The 19,197-nt window shown below is 40.2% G+C and overlaps 2 protein-coding genes across 2 annotated transcripts in view; both read left to right on the forward strand.

Annotated features, from left to right (window-relative positions):
* LOC117298886 (glycerophosphodiester phosphodiesterase domain-containing protein 5-like) overlaps nucleotides 1-19,197 on the forward strand; it is a 47,016-nt gene that overhangs the window by 713 nt on the left and 27,106 nt on the right. The window contains exon 2 of the mRNA XM_033782256.1: nucleotides 17,616-17,801. Coding sequence (XP_033638147.1) covers nucleotides 17,706-17,801 — 96 coding nt within the window. The 5' untranslated portion in view covers nucleotides 17,616-17,705. The remainder of the gene's footprint in view (nucleotides 1-17,615; nucleotides 17,802-19,197) is intronic.
* Nucleotides 10,364-12,387, forward strand: LOC117298614 (proline-rich extensin-like protein EPR1). The gene is made up of 2 exons (XM_033781933.1): nucleotides 10,364-10,404; nucleotides 10,734-12,387. Exons 1-2 carry the CDS (start codon nucleotides 10,364-10,366, stop codon nucleotides 12,385-12,387), a joined length of 1,695 nt encoding a protein of 564 aa, XP_033637824.1.

Genomic DNA, 19,197 nt, shown 5'->3' on the forward strand with positions numbered 1-19,197 from the left:
CCCGGACACATTTGCATGTGCAATTGTGTCCGCCCCGTGCAAAACCATCTTTGCAGTCAATTAAACGCCCTTGGTCGACGGAACATGTTCGCCATTTATTTTCAAGCTAAGTGCATGTCATGAATGACATGGGAAATGTTCGGTGAATACTCATGCTGACGTAGGTTCAGTGCATGCACGCTCGCATACGCGCGCACATACATGTACATGTCCAACGGACACGATTGCATATGCAAAAGTGTCTGGAGCGGACAGTATGCATGGCGGACACAATTGCATCTCACAGGGGCAGTTCCAAGTGACATCGTCATATCTGAATGTTTATGCTGGGAAATTCCAACTTGCGTATTTTGTTTCCGTCGGCCAAGTGCCACTGAACATCTGACAGTTTGTATTTCCTGAAGTGCGCTATCATAATTGTTATAGTATAATGGTAATGAAACCAAAGGCCTCAGAAGTGAACCTAATCACTGCAGCCTGATAGAGCAGGAGCCCAGGGGGGTCAGCCTAGCTGGAAAGTTAACCAATTTTCATGTATATAGCAATGATATGAGGAAACCTTTAAACTAGAGTGTTGGCTATGAGAGGCAGAAACAAAGGGGTTTGGGTTGGGGAAGTGTATTCCAAGATAAATATGTATAAACCCCAACAGTATAATCCCCAAAATCTTCCGCGAGTGTTCTTTTGCGTGCACCACTAATCGGGACCTACGGCTTAATGTCCCACCCGAAGGACAAAACAGTTACAGTTAAGTATCTTGCCCAAGGATACAAGTTTCATGACCGGGACGCGAACCTTTGTCATTGGTTACTCTGTTTAGTTATAAAAGACCTGAAGACAGTTGGAACATATTGATCGAAACGTCGAGATATCGCCCGACTGTGAACTCGAGACTCATAAAACGTACAGATTATCTTCATGCATGCCTAACCGCAAAAAAGCAAGCACTTGATGGTGTTCGCAGATGGTCAATTTCAAAGCTTGATTTAATTTAATTTCTGTAAAAAACAATTCGTAGAAATCGCGCTTTTGTAAAAAGTACCTCTATAAAAAGATAATCCTAATTTGTTTTTTTGCTTCCCCCAACTTTAAAGAAAACGTCAAATTTATGTTGTTTTTTACCACTGGCTAATAAAGCATCTAATTATAATAATTATTCTATCAAAATACGATAACAACGACAGGAACGAAAGTTCAGTACAACCAACTCGATACTAAAAACACAGGTGAAACAACCGTGAAAGTGTTTTGATTGCTTTATTTCTGTATTTTTTGTTAAGTTGCTTCCGTGTACAATGCGCGCAACACACCCGCGTCAATCATTTTCACTTTCTCGGTAATGAGTGCTCTCCCCACTAATTATCCTTACATGCTTTGCCTTAGTCAGTATTAATAAAATCATTCGACCATGAACTAGAGTTGAAAAACCTGTCATGTTAATATAAACCAAACTTGTTACTTCCTCAAACCAAAGTATTTAAGGTTTTTCCAAAATATTTTCACAACACCTTGTTAGGCTTGTAATGTACCAAACTCTGCCAACAATATCCGAAGAAGATTTGGTTCACGAAAATAGCGTGTTCATAGCTTCATAATAGCACTGGATATGTTTGGTAATTACTCAAATTAGCATAAAAACCTACTTGGAAACGAGGAATGGAGAGCTGCTGTGAAAGGGAAGGTACACGTTTGGTAATAACTCAAAAACAAATATTAACTTAAAAACTTACTTGGTAACGAGCATTGGAGAGTTGTTCATAGTATAAACCATAATTGTGGGAAACGACTCCCTCTGAAGTAACTTAGTTTTTGAGAGAGAGGTAATTTCTCACTAAAATAATAAAAGACTTCTATAAACTAGAAGCCTTTTACTCCTATCTGAAAGCACACGAACTCGTCCAACAAGGGTGTTTTTTCTTTCATCATTTTCTCCCAACTTCGAAGACCGATTGAGCCTAAATTTTCACAGGCTTGTTATTTTATGCTAATGATGGGATACACCAAGTGATAACACTGGTCTTTAACATTACCAAACCTGTACAGTGCCTTTAATATTAAATTGTATCAAAATTACCACCACGAAGGATTTATATGGGAAAACAAACATGTCCACTTAATAACTGGGTTGAAGCTGTTGATTCACACAAAACAGAGCATAGCATTATGAATCGAAGGAAGTCAAGAAGTAAACCACACCTATGCCTCACACACTCATCTAATTAATTGCGTACGGTGCACAGTAAAACCTTAACCAATTCAACCACTACAGGAAATATCAGAGTTAAACACCCACTGATCAAAACAAACCCCCAATCTTTCCCCAAAAACAAAACACAGCCACCTAAAGTGCAAGAAATTACTTAGCCCTCGAAACACACCTAACAACACGTGTGTACAATTAGACGTTATAACCGGTTGTTCACCATACAGCGGCTTTCGATCGCTCTGGCGTTTCAAGATAAGACGACGGTTCCTTAAATCCGGGTGAGAACATTAGTGTTTCACATACAAGCATGCTGGCTTGATTTCCCCTTGATGTTATGCTTTCTGCCTTTGTGGAAGGGAACATGACGTATTACTAGCTCGAGCTTGATCAAACCGATAAAAGACAATGTCATTCTGAATACGTGTCACTCGGGACGGTCTATAATAAGAAATCAATACACACGAGGGAGTAACATAGCGTGATGGGTGTTATAATTAGCAACTGCAAAAGGGGAAACAAAGTCTAAGAATATAATTCAAATACAATTTTTTTTAAATTCCAACCAGTGCCCAATTTCACAGAGCTGCTCTAGCACAACAAATTGCTAAGCACCACAACATTGGCTTTTTTACCAGCCAAAATACCATCCATGTCACATGTACAACTTGTGACTGGTATCGTGCTCGTCTCTGTTAAACGTACAGTTGTTAAGTATGAACCGGGCTTTATACTTAAAACACCATTTTATAGACATTTTATATTTAGAATTCAGACTAACTATTACCGGTCACACCTGTCGTGGGTGGTTTTGTAAACAAATGACGTAATTTTGGTGTTATATTTTTGGATGAGATTATAAGATTTATTGGAAAGGTGACCGAAATAGCCAAGATTTGGGAAGCGGTCAACCTTCAAGAAGTTCAGAGCAGGGCTAAAGGGATTTTAAGGTATTGCGTTGGTACAGGATCCACAGGTGAAGGACTGTTTCAACTCTAAGTTGACAATTGGTCAGGCTGCATGGTCTTGTAATTACAATTAGGTTGACGTTTTTACAAATCCAACTCAGTTGCACTGATGTTTAGCACCGATACAATAATAACAGTCAGTGATTTTTTTTTATAGCGCTCATATTATTATCCGTCACTCAATGACCTCAAGGCTTCTTTTAAGTGCGGTTACAAACACACGGGACCAACGGCTTAACGTCCCATCCGAAGGACGAAGCAATTGTTAATAAGTGTCTTGCTTAAGGACACAGGTTTCATGACTGGGACTCGAACCCACACTCTGCTGATCAGAAACCCCAGAGCTTGAGCCCGGTGCTCTAAAACGCTAGGTCAGGACACACCAAGAGTGAAAACACACGGCAGTAGTCAATATTGTAAGATCGACTATATACCGGTCAAATTGATTGCACCTGAAATACTTTAAACACAAGATTAAATACGCCGGACTTCAGTTTGATTTTTCAAAAGGGTGCCTAACAAATTAAAGATCAGCGCCAGTGGAACACAGTCGCATTCTGTCGGTGCTCTGTGTTCATATCGCTGTGTTCAATTCAGGAATCAAAATGTTGCTTATACATGTGTGCGAGATCACTCCGTCTGGACATAGATCGATGGGGCATATCCTTTGCACGGGGTGGGGCGTCAATGTCGCACCCGGGATCTCCACTTAGCAGACGGGCTCAAATTCTTAACTGGTCGGTCTTTGACTGTTCTTTATTCTACGAAACGAGACACACAAGTTGTGTTTCAGTTGCCCGAGAGAGGGGATGTTTAGTCACTCTGGAATACACCAATCGCGTCTCGAAAATCAAATCAAACGGCAAATGCACTTATCGGGGGGTATTGGCTTCAGAGGGAGCCGTTTCTCACAAAATGTTATACTATCAACAGCTCACCATTGCTGGTTACCAAGTAAGTTTTTATGTTAACATATTGAGTAATTAGTGTTCGGTGCCTTTAAGAGGGGCGAAGAAAAGATGTCTCAAAGGGGCCCATTATCGTTTATAGCCAACCCGTTGTTAGCAACTGACTAAAGAATACACAGTGTGGTGGAATATAGGACGAGGTTGACACACATAGTCCTCTTTCCCGATAGGTCAATAGTTCCTCAACTGACTCAGTTTGCAACTAATGGCACCTTTTGAACTTCACACAACCGTAGAAGTATACAAATGTAGTTTGCAGTTTATGTTTAGAACACTTCGTTAAAACACAAGCAGCTGTGTCTTAATGTGGACCTGTATGGAGCCAGTGTACCATGAGCACTGACTCAAAGATTCAGGTCGCCTTTTATTCCCTGGAAAATGGAGCTTTAAAGGGATGTCATGATTAGTGTGGATTAAAACAAAACCAAACAAACAAAATGGATACCCGGTATTGAAACACTGTATGCTCTCCTGGCACTCTGAGCCCAATTTGCTAAAGCTGTTCAACAGGAAACTGCTTGACAACTATTAAAAAGTTAGTCGGGCACCATCCAAAACAATGCAAATTTAGCGTAATTTAGGCTGGTAACCTAATTATGCTAAGCAATACTATTCTGTGTTAAGCAATTGTTATGTGCTTACTACATGCTTTATGAATACTTGGTCCCTACTCAGCGGCCAATTTCATAATGCTGCTTGGCGTCATTCATACTTCCTGCGAAGAATAGGAAGCAAACTTTGACGTTCAACTGTTGCGAACAATTTCAAAGACAGTTTTGACCTTCTCCATCAGATGCATGTTATTGTTTTGGAAGTATGGCGACTATTCCCTTTTATTTACTCATTGCTTGTCAACAATGTTGGCGTTGTGCAGACTTAACACTTAAGTCATGACTAATCCTACGATTATGTATTTAAACACAAAGCCATCAGTTAAAACTATTAATGAGATTTACTCTGTCTCCAGGGTGTTGCTTATTTTTTTCAAAACCACAACTGCAAACGATCAACAGTAGAACCCATCGAACAACAGGTGGTCCCATTATTGCACCTGGGAATTGGACCAAAATACGTTCCACTAACTGATGACGTCAGATTTAAAGGGTTTGTGTACCCTTTGTGCGACACAACAAAATAACTCGCTTAAGTGCTGTATTTTTTTTTTGAAAAATGAGTAAAATTTATATTGTAAAATTATATTTGTATCGTGGGCAGGGGTCTGGTTTTACACTTATTGTGATGACAGTTTTTATACTTTTGTTTTAATCTTGACAGCCCCTGTACAACTTGTAACTATTGTGTATGTCTCAAGATTTAAAATAAATAAAATAAATAAATAAATAAAACAGTGAAGCGCGAAAACAATTTTCGTCCCAGGAGAGGATCATTATTAATTTAGCAAATAATATAAAACTTATTTTACCTGTACTTTTACGCGACTCTCCTGAAAACATCGCTCCGTGTTTTTTACCTTTTTTTTCTCTCAAAAACTTAAAGCTGAAAGCTGAAATTTCTTCAGGTAAATTATGCTACATTCTTCTTTCACAGTGAAGAGTGATCGTGAATTGGCCAAAAACTTGGCCAAAAGATATCAAAACCCTTTAAAAGCGAAAACCACAAAAATAGGAACTGCTAATTGTGGCGGGAATTAAAGAACCGAACAGAACCACACAATTAAGTGGTTCGCTCCGATTGGTCCAGGGTAGCATATCAGCTCATTGTTTTTGTCTGTGGTTGAACACAAAAACTTCCTTATCAAGATTGAAGTCTCGCGAGACTGACGCCAAGTCTATTTGGTTTTGGCGGGAACGCAGAATCTCTGTCTGCCAGGTTTCTGGATTTTTAACGGGAAGTCTTCAACATAGCGTACTCATGTTCAATGTTCAAAGAGCATGACGAGTTGACAGATTGATTTGATGACAGGTTTTAGCGGGGACCTAGAACTGAGCTGAAAGGGGAAGATAGCCTTCTCCAGTCTAATGTGCTTTTCATTTGGTCTGATTCTGAGGTGCATTCTAGGCCCTTTTCGAATGCACGGCTTCGGCTCCAGATTTAAGGCTAGCCTGGCCCCGTGGTTGTTTTGACAATATTGCGCGTGCTTTGCGTAAGGCATTCAGGGCTTCAGACGAGAGGACGGATCGAGCCTGATGAAGCCGAATTCAAAGACGTGGTTTCAAAAAGAGCGCTAAAAGGAAACATCACATCAACCTTTTGTAAAGGGGACAATAAGACATTTCAGTTTTAGAGGTAGGAGGAGAACCTCGGGGGAAAACCCATGCAGCCATTTTTTTTTTTTTTTTTTTTTTTTGGGGGGGGGGGGGGGTGGGGGGACACACACTAAAATCCCCATTCCACCCTATGATGTATGTTAATTACGCCCTGACGTAATTGATGTCTGTTAATTACACCTAGACGTAATTGATGCATGTTTTTACGCCTTGAAGTAATTGATGCGTCTTAAATACGTCTTGACGTAATTGATGTCTGTTAATTACGCCCTGACGTAAATGATGTCTTTTAAAAATTGCTGCATGTGCATTTCTACATAATCACCTTTGATCTCGCATCATTTAACAAGGCTTTCATGGTTCTGGAGATTCACAGTTAAGTTTGACCTACATGTGTATACATATAAAGCCAATACCTGTCCTTATAAGGACAGGGAACCAGTTTGGCACCAGCTGTCATCACGGGCTGTCCATGCACAATATATCTCGTAAAATCACCGGTCAAAACATGAGGGAAGTTGCCAATAAGTAACTGGTCACCAAGTTCTAATGCAATAACAAGTTGATCAACAGTATTTAACGATCCACGTACAACCGTTAGTATTAAGGAAGTTATTAATTGCTCCTCGTGAAAGATATCAAAGTTGTGCAGATCGTTCTAGTTCTATAGGAGCTCGGTTTCAGAATGTTGTTAAAGGCACTGGACACTATTGGTAATTACTCAAAGTAGTTGTTAGCATAGAATAGTATACACATAATGAATGTTTATGAGTGCAATGGTGCGAATATGTTCATGAGTTGAAAGATGGAATGTTCCATTCAACGAGGCGGAGCCGAGTTGAATGGAACATTCCAGCTTTCAACGAATGAACATATTCGCACCATTGCACGAATGAAAAACATTCATTATTTGTTTTATATAACATCCAAGTAGAACTTTGTCATTTTGATTGAAAGAAACAACTTTCAAAACAAACAATTTCAACTGTAGAAGCCGAATGCTAGTAATTTTACTATGCCTTCTTGCAGTAACAGCTGCTGCGTTACCAAAGACACGCGCACGCAGTGATGTTTTTACTCAGCTTGTTCGTTCCATCCGAAAAGTACCATTGCACGCTGGCAGCGTGCCAGCGTGCAATGGTACTTTTCGGATGGAACGAAAAAGCACGGCGAGTGACTCAGCGTGCAATGGTACTTTTATTTGCTATCACGTGACGGACAATCCTCCAATCAAATGGCAAGGATCTGCTTGGGTGTTATATAATACTCGGTATTAACAAGCAATGGAGAGCTGTTGGTAGTATACAAATAATATATTGACTGCTTCGAGTGTTTGGTTAAAACTACGACTCCCGAGGTGATCCCGGAGCGTTCTATTTTCCAGAGGCGCAGCCGAGGGAAAATAGAACGGTCCGGGATCACATTTGTTTTATAACACCCTATAACAGACTATTGATCATCTTCGTGCACGTAACGTTCGTCCCGTACGCGCGTTTCAGATACACAATTGCACAACTGATTGGGTTCGAGGTGGGTAAAAAACGTGTGGGTACTGCATGCACGCCGTGTGATAGTCGTCGGACTATCACACGGCAAACGACGCACTTTCACACGGCCGCCGTCTAGCAAAATTAAGACATATCATGTGACGCGCTCTAAACCAATGAAAAGGCAGAATATTTATAAGGGGTGCTTTGATATAAAACATTGTGAGAAACGGCTCCCTCTGAAGTAAAGTAGTTTTCGTGAAAGACGTAAATATCTCACTCATATAAAAACAATACTTTAGGCCCGAAGCTCCCTTTTTATGCATGTGAAATCACACACATTATTATGCAACAAGAGTGTTTTTTCTTTCAATATTCTCTTGCAATATCGATGAACAAGTGAGTCGAAATTTTTCACAGATTTGTTATTTTATGCATGTTGGGATACACCGAGTGAGAATACTGGTCTTATCAAATGACGGTGATCAGTGCTTATTATCAAACTTCATTTCCTCGGTGAATATATCACTCAGCGTTGTTTTCCAGGCTTAGCAAGTTCGTTTTAAGCTTGATGGTATGGAGACAAAAAACTAAAACCCCTCTACTTTTTAAACATTCGTACAACAATGCTGATTTTCATGACAATGAATTCTAGCAGAAGCAGAAGACAGTAGCCCCTTTAAGCAAGTTCAGTCAAATAATGGCAAGTTCCTGGCGATTTGGTTGCTGAACACTGGAGAAACAAAATATGTTTTTCTAAGATTGAGGATTGAGTCCCATGAAAGCAATTCTCATGAACTTATCCAGCCCTGCTTGAAAGTCAACCGGTCTTGCCAGTTGCCATGAGTACGACCAATTTATGTCAGATAGCGAGCTAGAGTTGAACCTTCCGCCGGGGCCTCAGCGCGCTAGCCCCGGGGCTATTTGACAAGGGGTAACGATACTCTGTCGGTGATGACTGGGCGTACCATTGGGACCCCCCAGATTGGGCTGAGCCGAGTCTGTTTCTTATCAACGGGGGAAACTCCTGGGCATTTCGGAGCCCCCTCCCATCAGTCAGCAGGGCAATTTGGACTGAGTTTAAAGGGGAGCACCCGCTGATCCATTAAATGCACTGACGACTATTGGTATTTACTCAAGATAAGTGTTTTCATAAAACATTCATGATAAAGAGCAATGGAGAGTTTTTGATACTATATACAACATTGTGAGAAACGGCTCTCCCTGACGTAACGCAGTGTTTGAGAGAGAGGTAACTTCACAGTATGTATCTGCTCCTATAAGAATTGGCAAAGGTCATGGGTAATACATACTTGTGGATTACCCCCAAACTATACAGGCGGTCTAAAACTATGAAGGTGGTCTTACAATAACAACCGCTGCGCCCCGTTAACGGTGAAGTGTCCAAGTAAGGATATTGCAGTTTTTGCCTATGGGTGTTTTGTTTTTATCCAGCGTCAAGTGTCAAACGGCCAAAGGGACTCATTTTGTCCAGGATGATATTTTGTACTGACCGCATCGCTGTGATTTCTAATTAATAAGCTGATAGTTTAGTCGTCAGTTAAATTGAATTAAAAAATTGTTCCTCCCTGAAGCATCTTAGATGATGGATGCTTAGTTCGTTGACCTTAAACGTGTACACTGAGGCTCACAGTCCGCCATGTTGCCACGCGAGTAAACCTCATTCGTCCAGTTTGAAATCAGGGGGCGTTCCATTTTGCGAACATTCGCTAAAAAAAATTAGTGGAGCGAGTTGTGCGCCGCCACCGTTGGCGAAAGTTGCCAACCTTAAAGACACTGGACACTATTTGGTAATTGTCAAAGACCAGTTGTATCACTTTGTGTGTCTCAACATATGCATAAAATAACAAACGCATGAAAAATTGAGCTCAATTGGTCGTCGAGGTTGCAAGATAATAGTGACAGAAAAAACACCCTTGTCACCACACGAAGTTGTGGGCTTCAGATGCTTGATTTCAAGACCTAATTCTAATTCTGAAGGTCTCGAAATCAAATTCGTGGACAATTACTTCTACGTTACTTCAGAGGGAACCGTTTCTCACAATGTTTTATACTATGACTCGTTATCAAGTAAGGTTTTATGCTAATAATTATTCTGAAGCTACCATTAGTGTCCACTGCCTTTAACGATAACAAAGAAAATAACGTTTAAACCAAGAACGAATGCATTATTCGCGCTAGTGAAACGTACACACATTACATTACATAACACTATTTTACCAAGGATTTAAAATTACATTTGAGGTTCGAAAAGTGCATGCTCCACACGACTCAACACCTAGTCTATAAAAAAGGAAAACAAATAGGTGATTGATTTTGCAAAAAGGTTAATTTTTAAATATAAACGCATGTTGCTCCCTTTAGACCGCCCCGGATATTAAGGTACCTTAAATTGTTTAATTACTTCCGCCGAGGTCAATCACCTTTTCCGGTACAAAGGTCAAATGCAAGGTGTATTGAAACGAGACATCTGGTGACCGGAGTCAGAATGATTGCAGGAAGGAATCTTATAAATCTCAAGGGTTCCTGGTTAGTTGCAGGTGTGCACGAGGTGTTTGACCCCTACTATTTAACCTATATATATATATAAAATTAATGTCTGGTTGGTGCATGAGGCTTACCAAGTGGTGGCCGTCCTTAAACATGAACATCTGACGTCACACTTCGAGGCTCGTGAATAACGCCAGATACCAACCTTGAGCCTACGTCATGTTCTTCCAAAAATTGTTTTTGACCTCACACTTATTTCACATGGGGATTCACAATTAAACCCTACGTACATGTGTGCATATTAAACAGCATATTGAAGAGCAATAAATGCTTCTGCAACCATTGTGCTAACCTTCTCCAACCTGCAGCAAACGTTTTGCGTGCAACCCCTTTTGCAACCCTTCTACCACCCTTCTGCAACCCCTTTTGCAACCCTTCTACCACCCTTCTGCAACCCTTTGCAACTCTTCTACCACCCTTCTGCAACCCCTTTTGCAACCCTTCTACCACCCTTCTGCAACCCCTTTTGCAACCCTTCTACCACCCTTCTGCAACCCCTTTTGCAACCCTTCTACCACCCTTCTGCAACCCCTTTTGCAACCCTTCTACCACCCTTCTGCAACCCCTTTTGCAACCCTTCTACCACCCTTCTGCAACCCCTTTTGCAACCCTTCTACCACCCTTCTGCAACCCCTTTTGCAACCCTTCTACCACCCTTCTGCAACCCCTTTTGCAACCCTTCTACAACCCTTCTGCAACCCCTTTTGCAACCCTTCTACCACCCTTCTGCAACCCCTTTTGCAACCCTTCTACCACCCTTCTGCAACCCCTTTTGCAACCCTTCTACCACCCTTCTGCAACCCTTTGCAACTCTTCTACTATCCTTCTGCAACCCTTCTACCACCCTTCTATATACCACCCCTCTACCACCCTTCTACCAACCTTCTACCAACATTCTACCACCATTCTGCAACCCTTCTGCAACCCTTTGCAACCATTCTCCACCCTTCTGCAACCCTTCTCCATCCTTCTGTAACCCTTCTGCAACCCTTTGCAACCCTTCTACCACCCATCTTCAACCCTTCTACCTCCATTCTGCAACCCTTTGCAACCCTTCTACCACCCATCTTTAACCCTTCTACAACCCATCTTCAACCCTTCTACCACCCTTCTACCACCCATCTTCAACCCTTCTACCACCCTTCTACCACCCTTCTACCACCCATCTTCAACCCTTCTACAACCCATCTTCAACCCTTCTACCACCCATCTTCAACCCTTCTACAACCCATCTTCAACCCTTCTACCACCCTTCTACCCCATCTTCAACCCTTCTACCACCCTTCTACCACCCATCTTCAACCCTTCTACCACCCATCTTCAACCCTTCTACAACCCATCTTCAACCCTTCTACCACCCTTCTACCACCCTTCTACCACCCATCTTCAACCCTTCTACAACCCATCTTCAACCCTTCTACCACCCATCTTCAACCCTTCTACAACCCATCTTCAACCCTTCTACCACCCTTCTACCCCATCTTCAACCCTTCTACCACCCTTCTACCACCCATCTTCAACCCTTCTACCACCCTTCTACCACCCTTCTACAACCCATCTTCAACCCTTCTACCACCCATCTTCAACCCTTCTACCACCCATCTTCAACCCTTCTACCACCCTTCTACCACCCATCTTCAACCCTTCTACCACCCATCTTCAACCCTTCTACCACCCTTCTACCACCCTTCTACCACCCATCTTCAACCCTTCTACCACCCTTCTACCACCCATCTTCAACCCTTCTACCACCATTCTGGAACCCTTCTACCACCTTCTGTAACCCTTCTGCAACCCATCACCCTTATGCCACGCTTCTACCACCCTTCTTCAACCCCCTTCCACCCTTCTTCAATCCCTACCACCCTTCTACGTCCATTGTCCACCCTCAACCCATCTTTAAGACCTGTCAAAAAATTGCACCGTAGTACCACAGGAAGTCATTGTTTTCACTCCCTCTGAAAATATATTTCTAACGAACCTTCCTCCCGAAGGCGAAGCAGAGTTTACAAAGTAAACTCTCACCCTCGCAGCAGGAAATTCTCAGACAATTCAGCGATGAGTCGAGTCTCCCCCGTCCGTCAACGAGTCACAAATCCACGCCGAGCTCCTCAAACTTTGTTTATAAAAAGAATGGGACAGAATTCTGTCTTCGGTCGGATTTATACTTCAAGACTGCCCGCGATTTGACCACGATAAGGACCTTTTCATTGCTGAGATAAGACGGTGCGCAGGTTGGCATGGCTGGTCGACTGTTAGCAAAACAATCAATCGTTTTTAAGAAGATAAATGTGGCAAAAATTCAAGATTTTCTGTAAAGATTCATGAGCTGAAATATTTCTTATAATTTTTTTGTCTTCTTATGATTTCATATTTTTGAATTGTGAACTTTTCTACAAACTACGGTTTGCATTTATGGTTTACCGTCGTTTTCTACGGATTTTATTTTTTCATTATTCCCTTGCAACTTCAATGGCCAATCGAGTGAAAATTGTCACAGGTTTGTTATTTTATGCAATATTTTGAGATACACCAAGTGAGAATACTGATCTGTGACATTTACCAAAGGTGTCCATATGCCTGTAACTCAATTCGTTGCCGCTGCAGAAGCCAATAGCAAAATCCATGTTCAGAAGCCTTTAGCAGAACCCATAGCCGAAGCCAAAAGCCGAAGTCGTTTAACTCAAACATGACCTCACATCTCATACCTCTAAAACTGGCTTGTATATCATATAATAATATTATGTCCCGATTATGAGGCTAATTGAGAAGGGATATGATTCAGATTTATTACATATTGCATCCGCCATTTTTGTTGAACGATTAATGGCTTCCGGGTTGGAAAAGAGGGGGGGGGGGGTATGCGGCGTCAGTTTTATCAGGGGTAGTGCTCAGATCGCTTCTATAAATCCAACTCAATTACTCTGAGGCTCTCGAAAATTGAAATCATTTTATGAAATTATTCGGGAGTTGTGGGGTGGTTAGTCACTTGGCGTCTTGTGTATAAACACACGCTCTCTTAGTGCAGGGGCAGGTCGCTTAATGAACGGATATCCTTAAAGTTAACCATTATAAATCCGAGTACATGTCACTCAATTTGCTGGCTGTCTTTGAATGTTATGTTGTGACCTTATATTTAACGGAGACAGATTGGTTCTATTAAATAATAACAACCCTTTTGGGAAAATGTGAGCAATTTGTAAATTGCAATTAGCGAAAAGTCAACCTATTATTTTATCGATCATGTAACCTGTGACGTCACAACTCCACACACCATGTACTTCCGGCAGGTAGGATTTGTACACAGCCATGTGGAAGAATACAATTAAATCTAAAGTTTTCTTCTTCTTCTTTTTTTTTTCACAGAGAACACATTTGTCTTATGTATGTCTTTCATTTACGTCTTATGTATTTATTTATATGTATGTTTTTGTATGAAAGGAGCACATCTCACCGCAATATCCAAATGAAGACAAGTTTAAACATTCACTGCACCAATCGTACGTGAATGTGTCCAATATCAAAAGCAAAGTATTATAGACATTTGATGTAAAAAAAAACCTATGTGGATGTCTAATGTCCATTATAAAGACAAACTAGACATTCATTGTACAAACCTATGTGAATGTACAATGTCCAATATGAAAACAAAAAGCCATTCACTGTACAAACCTATTAATTGAATGTCAAATGTCCAATATGAAGACAAAATGACATTCGCTGTACAAACCTACGTGGATGTCAAATGTCCAATATGAAGGCAAAAAGACATTCACAGTACAAACATACGCGAATTTCAATTGTCCAATATGAAGACAAAAAGTCATTCACTGTACAGTTGAATGTTCAATGTTCAATATGAAGACAATGTAGACATTCACTGTACAAACCTGAAACGTGAATGTCCAATTTTCAACGGTGTCAGTAGCATTGTGTACAGGTTCCGACACCACGGCGCTTCTATAGATTTAAAACAGCTCATCTCCGACTGGGCTTTCATCACCAGCCAAACCACGCAGCTTACTCGCTGCTAGTTTACCGGTTCATTATTGAGTGAAATGCCAATTGCGAACAGACGAAAAGGAGGAAGTCCTCTTGAAGAAAGGTCAACAGTGTATAGACACTAGATCTCCAATTACATCCGTAGGGAATACCCCTATTTTAACGTCTTCAATGTTTAAACTGACTGTAAGAGACGTTTCTTGAACTTGTCACTTTAAAGGCGCAGTATCTATGAAATTGGGCCCAGATAGCTATAGTCCTGAGAGGTTTTTGCAGTAAGTTTCATGGATTTCCATTGGGATACAATGCTGAGGCGGTATCATCTGAATCACCACGTGTTGACGTGCTATTTATCCACCAATTAATCCACTAATTCATTTCGACTACTGACACGACCAAAGTATGTATCTAGCAAAATATATCTTATCCAACAATTTGTACACTAATTTAGTATGACTTCTTGACATCATTGCACCCAAAGTGTACGTGCCAATAAGGATATCTTGTACACACTATTTCTCCACCAATTAATCCACTAATTCATTCCGACTACGGAAACCATCATTGCCTCGAAAAATGTAATGTATCTAGCGAAATATATTTAAGTATTCCTTTTCATCAACAATTTATCCACTAATTAGTTTTGATTCCTTGACATCATTGAACCCAAAGTGTAGGTCAATAATGGTATCTTTTTTTACACTGCCCACCACTTATTTTCACTATTGACGTGATCATTGCCTCGAAAAATGTATGTATCTAGCAAAATATCTTAACATTATTTTTAAGCACAATTTATCCTCTAATTTATTTTTGACTTCTCAACACATTTGCCCTGTGCAAAAAAGGTCTCTTACACAATACCTTCTGCTCAATCGGTGGATACATTTTATCCACCAATTTGAGTACACTATTAATTAATATTGACTTCTTGATAGATTGCCACAAAAACTGAATGTATCAAAAAGGATATCTTTTATACACTATTTATCCACCAATTAGCCTACTAATTAATTTTGATTACTTGATCCCGGGTCATGAAATGGGTCACTCCCACATGACCCAGATCCCGGTCGATTCCAACCTGGGAGTTTTTAGAGGGTTTAGCAAACAAAGTATCTTTACACACTGTGGCATCCACTAATCGATCAAGCAGTCAGTTTCTTCAACTTGAGATCATTTCCACAAAAGCTACAAGTTTGTCTTTAGAGGCACTTGACACCTGGTAATTGCCAAAGACCAATATTATCAAATTGGTGTATCTCAACATAACATGTATAAAATAATAAATCTGTGAAAATCTGACTCAATTGGTCAACGAACGAATGAAAAAAATCCATTGTTGCACACTCTTGTGTGCTTTCAGATGCATAACAAAAGGTTTCAGACCTGACGTATTTTATTATTCTTATGAGAAGTTACGTCTTTCTCAAAAACTATGTTATTTCATAGGGAGCCGTTTCTCCACCAACAACCACTGTTGCTCGTTACCAAATAAGTTTTTATGTTAAAAATTATTTGAGTAATAACCAATAGTGTCCAGTTCCTTTGAGAGTCACATCTAATGTGACGTATTATAATAGCAAACTTCCTTAAAGACACTGGACACTATTGGTAATTGTCAAAGACTAGTCTTCACAGTTGGTGTATCTCTTAACATATGCAGAAAATAACAACTGTGAAAATTTGAGCTCAATCGGTCATCAAAGTTCCGAGATAACAATGAAGGAAGAAAAGACCCTTGTCACACGAAGCTGTGTACGTTTAGATGGTTGATTTCGAGACCTCAAGTTCTAAAACTGTATTATAATAGCAAACTTCCTTAAATCACATTTTGCCCAATATTTGGTTTCGTGGTGAATGAACTGCATCAGAATTGATGATTATGTTTCAAGTAATCCATATCAAAAACAATTTGGAGAACGATCCCTTTAATGAAACAGGAGCGAGACCCATCTTCAACAAGTGACTATCCTCCTTACTAATAATTACAACCATCTTAAGAAACTTCCGCTGTTTAATTATCGCAATAAGCCCGGGCTGGGGGAAAACAAAAATCGGCCAAGGCTGCGCAGAGCTCATACGACACCCACCCGAGAGTGACTCTTCCACACTCAGCAGCTGCCGGTCCAACCGATAAGGTTCCAGTTTCTTGCTTCTTAACAAAAACTCTCACAAAGTGATACTCTCTTTGAATCAAGATAAGGTACAGCACACTTATTGTTAGCAACTGCTTCGTTTCGATAGGAGGACTTCTGTGAATCAAGATTGTGTACAAAGGCTGATTATGTTGCTGAGTTGACTCCTGTTTAATCAACTGCTCCCGTTTTGTAATGATTCGAGATAAGGTACATATGGAATTTGTAATAACGGCGACACTAGTACTGGGGTGAAATTTTGAACAAGCCGAGTTGCAATGAGTAACCGCTGCTTATGAGTCTATAGATGATTACATGTATCGCTGATGCTTAGCTTTTTTAGGCACTGCAGTAAAACCATGTGATATGTTTCTACTTTGCTGTATTCTTTGGGAACTATATATCTTGCTTTTTGTTTTACTGTCGCCTGAAGCTTCAAGCCTGAAGCGTTATCAGATATATGAAAGTACACAAATTTGTTCAACAAGGGTGTTTTTCTGTCCTCTCGCGACTTCGGTGAACAATTGATCCAAATTTTCAACAGGTTTGTTATTTTGTGCATACCATGGGATACACTGAGAGAGAATACTTGTCTTTGACAATTACCAAAGGTGTCCAGTGCCTTTAACACAGATCTGAAAGTGTATCTTCGTCTTTTTGTATTTAGTGTGTGCAAAAAGCTGTTCAAAACATCATTATGTTCTTGTAAATACGAGAGTTAATGAGATCTCATATCCACGGTAAATTAAAAAAAAAAATATTGTTTTAATATTCAAGTGAAACAAATCAGTTATAACAAAAGGCCATAAAATAATTATAATATTTTTTAAACAAATAATATTTACATACATAATTGAGTGTTAATTTTGACGATTGGAATTTACATTACTACAGTTTTTAACAAGCCGGGTTACAATGAGTAACCATTGCAGCTGTAGAAACTAGCAATTATTTACTTCTTAAACTACAACTTCCTTGAACCCTTGGGAAACCGTCTACCCTTCCTCATCCTTTCACCCCCTTCGATTCTTTACCTTTCCCCTACTGCAGGAAGTTCACTGAATTTGACTGTGAGTTTGCTGCCCTCCGGGCTAGTTAGTCTTGCGGATTTACAAAGAGCAGTTCAACACACCGAGTAAGATGGCTGTGTTCTGCGGGTGCTGTGCGTCTCTAGTGACGGGGTGTTACGGGTGCCACGGCCGGGACCACTCGGAGAAGAAAGAGCCAACAAAATTAGTAAGTTCATGACATTCTTTTCCGATTTTCATTATTATAATTGATATAATTGCATGGCGGTATATCTGTATTATGTAGTAGTAGCTCTTGAGTGTGCTTTCAGATGCCTACAAGGGCTTCAGCCCCGAAGTCTTTTATTAAAGTTATTTGAGTAAGACACTACCTCTTTCTCAAAAACTAGGTTACTTCAGAGGGAGCCGTTTCTCACAATATTTTGTAATACCAACAGCTCCCTATTGCTCGTAACCATAAGCTTTTATGCTAACAATTATTTTGAGTAATTACCAATAGTATCCAGTGCCTTTAAAGGCCAAAACGATAATCCCAGAAGAGACTTGGTGAACAGTCGTCGGTACGGCAAAACTGCATTGCCCTCTCAGACAGCTACTGGGTACGGTTTTCAGGAAAGTGACAAAACTTTTGGTGGAAACATTTTGTCAAGTTGATTGGCACTCCTGTCTCAAAATAACGCCGATATGAGCTTTCAAAATACCTATCTTTGCAAGTTCTAGTCAGAGCTTTAAATAAAACAATCCTTCAGAAAGTGACACATTTTTGGGGCGGAAATGTTTGTCAAATTGATTGTCAAAGTCGAGCTTTCAAAATACCTATCTGTGCAAGTTCTAGTCAGATGTTTTAAAACATTTCTCCGAGGGAAACATGACTCCAAGTAGAGGAAGGAGGCGTGTTAGTGATGCTCCGTGTGTGTTCGTTCATGAACTTTAGTTTTTACTTAATTTCTCATGATGCTTCTTAAAGCTATATTCAGCGTAAAATATCTTTTGACAAATTTTTAACAAAAACTCGTTGTCAATTATGATTGGCACTCTTTAAAAGTTATTACAACAATTAGTTCTGAGCTTTCAAAAAACCTGTCTGTGCAAGTATTACTCAGTTTTTGTTTTTTTTTATTTTAAACCAAATTTGAGAAGCAAGATGTTTTTTAAATGCCGCAGGCTATGCTAAACAATCCACCTACTGAAATCGGGAATAGTGACGTCATCACTTGGCGTCATCACGCTTGTATATTTTTGTTGTGTTTTTTATGGACTCCCCCTTGCATTTCTTTGCATCTATGACGTGCATACGGTTAGACTCCCACACCCACCAATTGCAGACCCCTTAAAAATGCAGCCCTCATAGTCAATATGGTTACTTGTGACGTCAGTGCAAGCTTAAGGTACTGGACACTATAGGTAATTCCTTAAAACAATTATTAGCATAAAAACGTACTTGTTCGATCAATGGAGAGCTGTTGATGATTGATAGTATAAAACATTTTGAAAAACGGCTCCCTCTGAAGTAACGCATCTTTTTAGAAAGAAGTCATTTCTCACTCAAATTAAAAGACTTCAAGCCTGAAGCCCTTTTTAGGCATTTGAAAGAACAAGAATCT

Source organism: Asterias rubens, chromosome 13 (genome assembly GCF_902459465.1).
Source record: "Asterias rubens chromosome 13, eAstRub1.3, whole genome shotgun sequence".
In the NCBI taxonomy this organism is placed as follows: domain Eukaryota; kingdom Metazoa; phylum Echinodermata; class Asteroidea; order Forcipulatida; family Asteriidae; genus Asterias; species Asterias rubens.

What these genes read in the sequence shown, in the direction of transcription:
- LOC117298614 (XM_033781933.1), top strand. Translation starts at nt 10,364, where the DNA reads ATGATTGCAGGAAGGAATCTTATAAATCTCAAGGGTTCCTG. An exon ending in ATAAATCTCAAGGGTTCCTG is followed by an intron (nt 10,405 to 10,733) that starts GTTAGTTGCAGG and finishes TCCAACCTGCAG; the next exon opens with CAAACGTTTTGCGTGCAACC.